The following is a 9,757-nucleotide window of genomic DNA, read 5'->3' as shown; positions in this document are numbered from 1 at the left end:
AGCTTCATTGTAATGTAGATACAGTACTGTAAGGCACTTCATATAGAATTCTAGGCATTTAATTTACCTTTTTGCCCCTTCTTTCTAGAAACGTCACTTTAATATGCAATGTTACAGCATCTCAATAAAACTTTTCTTCAATCACATTTTTGCCCACTAAGTACATCTGCTATACCTCTCTGCTTTTCTTTTGGCATTAAGTCTCAGGTTCGACATTCATACATTGTGCATAATATTGACTGACACATTGTCTGATAACCCCACACACCCACAATTTTTCAAAAAACACTATAAATAAATAATATTTAACAAAAAAAAATTGTGCAATAACTTGGGGTTATGTTGTTGAAAAGGCAACACACGTCTATAACATGTCCCAAATCTAAAACAGATCAAATACATCTGAGTAAGTCAGAGGTCTTTTTCTTTTTTCTGTACCAACATTGATGATCAACATGACCTCCTTCCGTCTTAGTTTTTAATAAAAACATGGGTTGACTGTGTGTGTTGCATCGGTCTGGATGGAGGAGAGGAAAATCTGTCTCTCTATCCAAGCTGCTCTTCATACTGCTTCCGAAAGCAGTCTCCAGCTGGGAAGAAATCCCAGCAGCGCTCCTGATACATCTTCCACACGTAGGACTCCTAAATAACAAGCATAAACAGTTTAAAATAAAAACATTCAACAGCCAAATTGAATAGAATAACTTGAATTATTCATAAAACATATTTTGTTGTATTGTTTTTATAGCAACTTTCAGTAAGTGCTAAAGCTTTGTAGAGCGATAAAATCACACAAGAGGGACCAATTCTGTCTGACAGAAGAACATTTTCTTAACAAATTCAAAGTGGTGTTTTCTTCATATTTTCAGCATGTTGATATTAATGCTTCATAAGGTTTTCAGGTAATTTGGTGCATCTCAAATGAGAAAATTAGCTGATCACACTGGTTTATAGAATAAAACACAATTCCTGATGCTCTTGATAGGTAATAGACCTATAGCATGACAGGATATTTTGTTTAATGGGGAAGGTAGCCTTCAAACTTAGGGTGGATATCCTTAAAGGTATAGTGGAGGATTTTAGCAATTTTTAAAAAGACTTCTCTCCACTTAAAAGCAAAAATGCACATGCACAATCCTTTCCCAAGAGGGAACGTCTATTAAACGCATGCAAGAGCATGCACAAGCCCATTTCTCCTTGTACATGCTCTGGTTAAAAGTTGCTGTTTGCATCACTCATACAAGCTTACTTTCCAAAAGAATATTTGTAATTTTTCCACTATGTCAGACTCACGCCCGGTAAGTGAAAATGTGGATGAGCACGTACAACGAGTGATTGACAATTAGGAGGACCACTTCTTTCGGTGATCCACTCGGAAAAAGAAAATCCTCCACTATACCTTTAAGTTACCCTTAACATTACCAGAGCATAGGTTCTTTTGGCGCACTAATTCAGATGAATAAGAACTTTTGCTTAGAAGGCAACACACTATCATACGAGAATATATATTTGCACTTTAATTAATGTTGTGTCCACAAAAGAAAATAGAAAATGTTATCATATTGGCTAAAAATCAAACACTGCGTATAGTCAAAGCTACTTATCTCCCGAAAATAAATAATCTTTTAAAAATAAACTTCATCCATTATTAAATTGCAATTTTATATTCCAACCATTACATTGGTAGTGCAACCTTGTTGCAAAACACACAATATTTGCTCATATTTTTAATTGCAAAAGCCACAATTATTTATTCTCTCATTGAATCAAAAAGATGGAACAAAGAAAACAGCAAAATAATCAATCTCTGTAATAATATTATTCTGTGTGGTTTAAATAGATTATTAATTAAAAGTTTATTCACTAACAATGATCAACTCCTACCTACTGGTATATCTCATTTTGAAGGGTCATAAATGTTTTTTGGTTTTTTTTTGCCTTCTATATCAAAGAATTAAGTGAGACAGGCTGACAGCCTGTTAAATAATGAGGAAAAGAAGGAAAAGGGGGCAAGTGGGTCTCTTGTTGACAGTTTCCTATTGCAAATAACAGGAATATCTAAGCACGTTTGCTGCACTATTTTTCTCTATATTATTAACATGCAGCTTCCATTTGTTTTTTTAGATGGTAAAGTTCCACACTTATTTATCTCAGCTGCATGTTTGTCTTTTTGTAGCACCTAACTAACATAGTAAATTGCTCATACACCGAAAATAGTGCTGGGGAAAATAGCTATTGCTTTTGTTGATGCAGAATTTTATTTTATGAAAGTCTCATTGTATAAGAAGTCTCATTGTATAAGAAGATTCCTTACCTGGCCAGTGTGCTCCGTTTCATCCTTATTGATGAGGTACATCAGAAAAAACCTTGAAAACATTAAAACACTTTTACTTGGCAGTGTTATACATATTTACCATTATAAAATAGTATATAAATGAGGGAGAGCGCAAATGCATGGTTCACAATCATATCTGCCTGATGACAAACAACAGTTTTTCTTTCTGGAAACTGAAATTTTGATGCAAGAGACTCAAAGCAACACAACTCCATTTCCATAACCAAATCCCCTGCTGCTTCCAAAATCAGGTATAAATGGCAACCGGCCACTGTATCTCTGTGGGCGTTGAAGCACGCCGGGTTATAATGAATACTGCATGAGAGCACTATCCCAAACCTATTTTACGATAAAGTTCATAGCATTAAATAGTAATGAGCCGGGATAATGAGGCTGTCTGGAAACCACTGGCTAACTGACTGAGAGCAAATGGACTGAGACTTTCTGTTGCTGCTGGTGCAATGCAGAAACATTGGCTAAACAGAGATACCAGAGGAAGCTCACAGGGGGAGAGAACTTGATCTAAAGCTATTAGTGACTTTGGTCCATCTGGGGTAATGTTCTAAATCTTTTAATGAAAAGATTACATAACAGAAGCAACATATATTGGGGAGGAAATGAGCCCAATCATAACCACTTAGAATTGTACTTACAGGTAGTTGGCCAAATTGTGCTCTTGCAAGGTGTGGGTCTCGAAGCCGTGAGGCGTTGTGTCAAAGTAGTCATTACCAATGCCACAAATGAAACACTTTGTCTGAGGGCAGAAGATTAGAACATACTTGTTGGATTTGTTTGACTTTGGCCTGAGGAAATACACTATGCTGTAACAATTCTTTGATTCAATTTTTCATTTAATTCCATATTTTTGTGGAATAATTATAGGACTTCAACTGTCAGCACCTGAGGGATGTCTTATGTGAAACTAGGGACTTTTCTAAAACTTAGAAAATGTGATTAATCTATTATGCATATGATACCTAAACATAAGAATATGTATTGATGAAGAAAATCCATCAGATTCACATATTATTTTTAATCCTTGAAACTGAGCCAAATTCTCATTTAAAATGTCCACATAAATGAGAGAAAATGTCTTTTCACCTCCATGTCTTCTTTGACTTGTTCCTGCTGATCTCTTAGTTCTCCAAAGGCATCAATGATCAAACCTGCATCCACAAAGAGATGATATGGGTACAAATAAACAGTACCTTGCAAAAGTATTTTAAAACTGTTACACTTGATTTTGCTGCTGCAGCATCGCTAAATTGTGCAGCTCTTATTTCCCAACATCCATGATTAACCCTAAAATGGACATTGCACAAAATGTAAACGAGACATCAGTTCTTATCTGAAAAAGGCCACTTTAGCATGTATTTAACAATTCTGGTCCTTTGATAAAGACTTAATGTTATACATCACAAACCTACCCTGAATGATAGCCAACAGGATTACGATGACAAAGAAGAAGAAGGTAATATCAAATAAGATGCGGTAGAGCTCATATGGGTCGCCCGCTGGGTCTTCAATTTCGTCCCCAATGCCACCTCCCGCTCTCACCCCAACATACATGTGGAACAGGTAGCACTATGAAAAAAAAATGGAGATGTGCTCTTAGTTGGCCATTGAGACACAAGTTTAGTTGGAGCACACACAATTAAATCACAACTTCTGTTCACCGTCATCATGTCATCACACTTCATGTCCGGCTCATCATCATCTGCGCTCTTGTTGTAAAACTTCCTGAAGAAGTTAAAGGCAACCACTGTGTAGAGATAGACAACGACTGCCAGCAGGCCGACTGTCAACACCAGCTGCAGAGGAAAATATGGAGCAGAAATTAAAAAACATGATTGTTCTGTTTTTACATCCTTTAGTTAGAAGCATAATTAGCGCAGCAGAGGCAGATTAGAAAGTCCCCATTTGTTCTTTTTAACAAGGAGCACAGCAGGATATCTCTGACTAAAGGAAGAACAGGTGAGATTAAAAGAGCTGCAGTATGTATTTGTCTGCAAAAAAGATCATTTCAAACAAAAAAAAAAAAATATTTTTACATCTCATGAAAAATCCAATTAATATGGCTCAGAATCCAAATTGTTTTCACCTTAAAAGAAAAAACAAGAACAAAGGAAGGTGCAAATGATTACACTAAGACATGGATATGATTGATTGATCTAGCCGTAGGCCTATGACTTTGAAAATTGTCCGCAGTTCTAGGAGACCTTAACGTTTTAAAATGTATTCTCACCTCGGAGACTTTAATGAAATTGAAGTTTGATTTTTGCCTCTGGTCATTTTACAGTTGCCGACCAGATTGTAAGAAGATTCTAATGAAGAGGCTGGAGCCATCGAGCTTTACTCCCTAATCATTCTCACTGCAGATTTTCTTGAATGTATTTCAAGCCGGTCCAGTAAAAAGGTGCATACACTGTTTAAGAATGTGTTAAATAATAAATATACAAGAAAAGTTCATGTTGAAGCATAATAGCTAAGTAGTGCATATATTATTTCAGCCCTAAAATATTAAGCGTTTTAAAATTCATGAAGTCATCAACACATAGATCTAAATTATTTAAACTTTTTGTTGATAAAGGAAGTTTACTTGACTTTAGATGATTGAATACATTTCATTTCTGTTTGTTTTTTAACATCAGTGCTTCAGACGTTTTTCCAGATTATTTTGTGACACCTGGATCACCACTAAATGCTCTTTTGCTCTAATTTTGGAACGGTCACTTCTGGAAAGTTTGATCACTGTTCCTTGTTTATTATCAGTCATCTGTCATCATACTGTCTATTAGTTTTGTAAATTGAGGGCAACCTTCGAGGGCTGCTGTCCTGCAGGTTTTAGAGGTTTCTCTGCTTTAGCATAGCTGATCTGACGATTGCAGTTCAGCAAAAACCTTTTAATTAACTATCAATGTAAATCAGCTGTGCTGGAGCAGGGAAACCTATAAAACCTGCAGGACAGCTACCCCCGAGGACCGACTTTGAGGATGCCTGTTTTAGAGTGAATATAATTGTTAAATAGTTTTGTAGTTAAATAAATGACCTCTACTTATTAAACACCTTCTGTGAAGGGGCTCCAAAGCACTTTAGACTACAGACACTGAGATGTATACTGATCATGATCAGCTATAGCAGCACAGCTGCCTTGGGGCTCACTGACAGAAGCAAGGCTGCTGTACACAGGGACCACCAGGCCCTCTGACCACCACCAGTAGGCAGTGTGGGTGAAATGTCTTGCCCAAGGACATAACAACTGTGATGGGTGAAGCTGGGGTTCATACTGGCTAACCTTCAATTACAGGATGAACTACTGTGTCCAACACCACTGTCGCCTTCATTGTCTAATGTATTGATCCTACAGGCCTGGAGCTGATAAGGTTTGGTTGCAGTGGCCGAGATAATTTGGATAGCTTTTTCACATAAAGACATAAAATCATAATTTGAAAACTGTTTTATATTTATTTAGGATATCTATGTCCAAAGTTAAGAATTTCTGTGGTAAACTTAAGTGGAATAAAAAATAAAAAGCAGAATAATTTTAGCATAGTACCTCAAAAGTGGTGTGATTGAATTAAAATTATTCTTTAAAATACGTAGATTGATTTACAAAGCAAAACATGTACATTATTTTTGAAATAAGATTTTAAAAAATAAGGTGTTATTAAAGGTATTAGTTTAAGGTAGTGATCAAACTTTCACTTTCTTTATCATGTGTTTTTTAATTGCTTTTGTTGTGCTTTTTTCCATTTGATTTCTTTGTTTTACAAATATTTTTGCTTTTATTCTGTTTTTGTTTATCTTCTCTTTCATTATCTAATTCATGTAAAACACATTGATTTGTCGATGTAATGAATAGTGCTATACAAATAAAATTGCTTTGCCGTGTAATTTTCTGTTACCAGTGAGGAAAAATAATCTCTACCATGTGGGTAAGATACAACCCAGGAAACAAATTTACATTTTTTCCCCCCCTGATTTTAGCAACTTGGGTTAAGAGTCCAAAATCTGCCTGGCACAGTCTACAACCTTAATCTTCAACTCTGCAGTGACCCCTGCTGTTTAGAAGACTTGCTTCCACCTTACCTGTTTGCCATTATGGGTAACAGAGGAGAGGATTGTGCGCAGGGTCTTGAAACCCATAGCAATGTCCAGCAGATGAGCAGCAAAGAAGAAGTTGTTGTAGTGCCCCAGAATGGACATTGTGGTGTACCAAACTAGATACAGGAATGACTATTGCAGAGACAGTTTAGAATCAATTAGAAAAAAAAATGACAGTAAAAGAAAATGAAAATATAATACCAATGATTAATCATGGTTTTATGTCAAACTTACGTTGTCTGTAAACACCACCCCCATTTTCCAGACATGATATTTTGTATCGATGGAGCTCAGCCTGAAAAAAGAAAAAAAACAAAACACCAACACTGACATAAAACGTGCACATTTTCTGTTTGCCCTCTATTTTTGCACATGCAGTTCCAGCCTTGTGGCTATTTATTGCTCCAATACCACACCATGACAGCAGCGATGCCTCCTTGGCAACAGTTTCCTCTGTGGGGTTGAAATCGAGAGCACTCTTGTCCAACCCCAGCAGTTCTGCAATCCTCTCTGCTCCGTAGAGATCCCCATACTTTTTTATCACCTGCAAACCAGTCACAAAAAAAGAGAGAAAAAACCGTGATGGGTATCTCTGTTAGTTTCCTAAAATTACAGTTTTAAGCAAAAAAAATAAAATAAAAATACATTAAATAGCTTACTTTGCGTTTGACAAATTTATCCCAGTAGTTGTTGGGAAAGGAGCTGAAGAAATCCAGAAAAAAACACATTACATTTAAAGCATTAAACAATTACATCTTAGAAAGACATAACAGTTAGGGACTTACGGAGTATTAATGACAAGTCTGTCCCACTGTCCTTTAATGTCATCATCAGACGGTTGTTCAGTGATATAGAGGCCTGCAAACTCCAACTTCCTCGCAATCTCCTTTTCCCGCTTGAACACCACCAATGGCACCTTACACAAAAACATAGAGATCCAAGTTAAGATAAAAAGTTTTTAAACATAAGTACCAATTATGTCAGAATATACATTTAGAAACGTGTATTCAGCATCCATAAATAGCAGCTGTTTTTTGCTATAGCAATAAGGAATTGTATTTCTGCATGTTTGAAACCACAAAATCAAAATATCATGATGGTTTTAGTTCAGTTTCATATGACTCTTCAGTTTTTATGGACGGAGGAGCCATATGATTCATGTGATAACTTTTTATTGATGGAAATAGTTTTATTGCATGAAAAGTAGTTTACCTTTCAGTTCTACCATAAAATCCACTTTAGACAAGCACTAATTGGCGATTACCAAATAGTCAGCATCCATAATTCGAATCAAGGCTTTATTGTTTCACCACCTAGTTTTTTTTGTTTTTTTTTTCCCCAAACCATTCGTATTGATTTTGGCTCCCATTCTACAATGCATCACTAAATAATGCTGTATGACATAAAATACAAAAAAAAAAAAAAAAAATGTCTAGTACATTCTATATGCCTGCAACCCCAGTTAAACAGATGTGATCCCAATCTTGCAGTTTAAAAATTTCTTTATATAATTACTTATTAGGTCAAGAGTGTAAATAAGTCTTTTTATTTTGTCAACAGGTCACAGAAAACACTGACTGACTTAAAGAGAAAATTGCGGGTAACATCTATGACAAAATGCAAACTAAGTATTCTTTAATAAATCACATTTAAAACATTATATAATAATATAATTTAATATCAATATAAAAGAAAAATTATGAATATATTGACATTTTTTGGCAAAAAACTGCTTTACAGTAGGTGCCATTTAAAATTACCCCACTTTCCTTGATGGGTCCTTGGCTGGTCCCCTACAATTCCTTTTTAAACATCAATCCTTGTACTAAAATACTCTGTCATGATTTGTGATCTAAAGAGAAGCGTCATCTCCTTGTCAGACCCTGTATTTAAGTGAAAGGATGGAGTCGTACTAAAAATATATGCAAGAGGGGGTCACTCCAGTGGCTGGAATTTAGAGGGGATTTTGCTGACTGTTGCAGGGAAGTGGGCTGCCATTTGACTGGGAATGGCCATTTTAAATGGATGCTACTGTATTTTTAACAACTTGGTAGTTATTAGGTAGATGTTCATTTGAGTTTGGTAAAAGTCAGAAATTGCATTAATTGTTTAAAAACATGGTCTAGCATTGCAAACATATATTACACAGAAGAAACTCTACTGAATGATGCTGAAGTGAATGAAACTTGTTTCCTCAGGGGGACTGAGAGACCACTACTGTTCCTGTTCCAGTGCAGACCTTATGGCAGCAGACAGCTTAGTAAACAAGCGATTTTTAATAATGCCCTCTCCCATTTAATGCTGTACCTTTAAATAATAGTATCCAACAACACACAGGAAGGATATGATGGTATGCAGGATTGCTAAACAACAAAGGGTTGGTGCCATGTAACCAGTGCTTTCCTGCAGAACAAAGTACTCAAGCGCTCCTTCATCCTCCTCCTCTCCCACTCTGCCTCTTCGATTCCAGGGGTCTTCATCCTCTGAGTAATCACCAGTCACCTAAAAGACCAACTGATTAATGCTGAACACAGAAAATAATGTCAAACCCTCAATTTAAGTATAAGGATGGTTAAAAAGAGTACCTTGTAGAAGAGCAATATGAAGTTGATTGCAAAAGCAACAAAAAGTGCCAGGAAGCGTAAGTTGTAGAAATTCCGAGCCAAATAGTTCTAGGAAAATATGGAGATTAAATTTACATGAGTTATACAGGTATATATAAATATATGGCAATGATATTGTTTTTTTTAATCTACATAAATTTCATAACAACACATCTACCTATTCATATGTGATCGTTTTTATGTATAATTAAACCCTTTTTTTCATCCAATCTGCCGTTTAAGACAGTAATATGTGAGGGAATGTCACAAATTGTTTGGTATTCACTTGCAGATCATATTGGAAAAAAAGAAAAAAAAGATTGTGAGAACATGACCTGCAAACTGAATAATGGGACTTTTATTTATTTTTTTTTTTTTGAAATTAGGCCCTGGTGTTAGGAGTAATATAGGATAAATATCTGACCAGTATCTTAGTCTGGTAGATTTCTAAGCCAGCCAGAAAGCTGGCCATAAAGGCCTTCGGTGGTTCTTTCCTCAGGCCAAGCCTCTTCTTTGGAGCTCTCCTCTCCTCTGCAGAAGGCTGTGGAGGAGCTTCATCCTTGGCCTTGTCATGGTCCTTTTTCTCACCATCCTCTGAACTGCAGACATAAATTCCTTTAGTTACAGAGTGTACAGTCTGCGAAAAGTACTTAAAGATAAAGTGCAAGCAATAGTGTATGTAGGCATACAAATACATATTTGTACTTATTATAAT

The 9,757-nt window shown here is 35.9% G+C and overlaps 1 protein-coding gene across 13 annotated transcripts in view; it reads right to left on the bottom strand.

The window, feature by feature from the left end:
* Positions 1–426: 426 nt before the first annotated feature.
* ryr3 (ryanodine receptor 3) overlaps positions 427–9,757 on the bottom strand; it is a 134,713-nt gene continuing 125,382 nt past the window's right edge. For 7 of the 13 annotated variants that reach the window (XM_015373716.1, XM_015373719.1, XM_015373723.1 and 4 more), the window contains 14 exons: positions 9,467–9,641; positions 9,025–9,111; positions 8,747–8,941; positions 7,225–7,355; positions 7,099–7,141; positions 6,856–6,983; positions 6,674–6,734; positions 6,425–6,571; positions 4,012–4,146; positions 3,763–3,919; positions 3,437–3,501; positions 2,989–3,089; positions 2,315–2,366; positions 547–642 (listed from right to left, as the gene is read on the bottom strand). In XM_015373716.1, the coding sequence (XP_015229202.1) occupies positions 547–642; positions 2,315–2,366; positions 2,989–3,089; positions 3,437–3,501; positions 3,763–3,919; positions 4,012–4,146; positions 6,425–6,571; positions 6,674–6,734; positions 6,856–6,983; positions 7,099–7,141; positions 7,225–7,355; positions 8,747–8,941; positions 9,025–9,111; positions 9,467–9,641 (1,573 nt within the window). Of the gene's footprint in view, positions 643–2,314; positions 2,367–2,988; positions 3,090–3,436; positions 3,502–3,762; positions 3,920–4,011; positions 4,147–6,424; positions 6,572–6,673; positions 6,735–6,855; positions 6,984–7,098; positions 7,142–7,224; positions 7,356–8,746; positions 8,942–9,024; positions 9,112–9,466; positions 9,642–9,757 lie in introns of all 13 variants that reach the window. The other 6 variants (XM_015373714.1, XM_015373717.1, XM_015373724.1 and 3 more) reach the window with 1 other exon arrangement.

This window comes from Cyprinodon variegatus, unplaced genomic scaffold, assembly GCF_000732505.1.
Source record: "Cyprinodon variegatus isolate N-32 unplaced genomic scaffold, C_variegatus-1.0 Scaffold91, whole genome shotgun sequence".
Classification (NCBI taxonomy): domain Eukaryota; kingdom Metazoa; phylum Chordata; class Actinopteri; order Cyprinodontiformes; family Cyprinodontidae; genus Cyprinodon; species Cyprinodon variegatus.
This window is presented reverse-complemented; position numbering and strand designations above follow the sequence as displayed.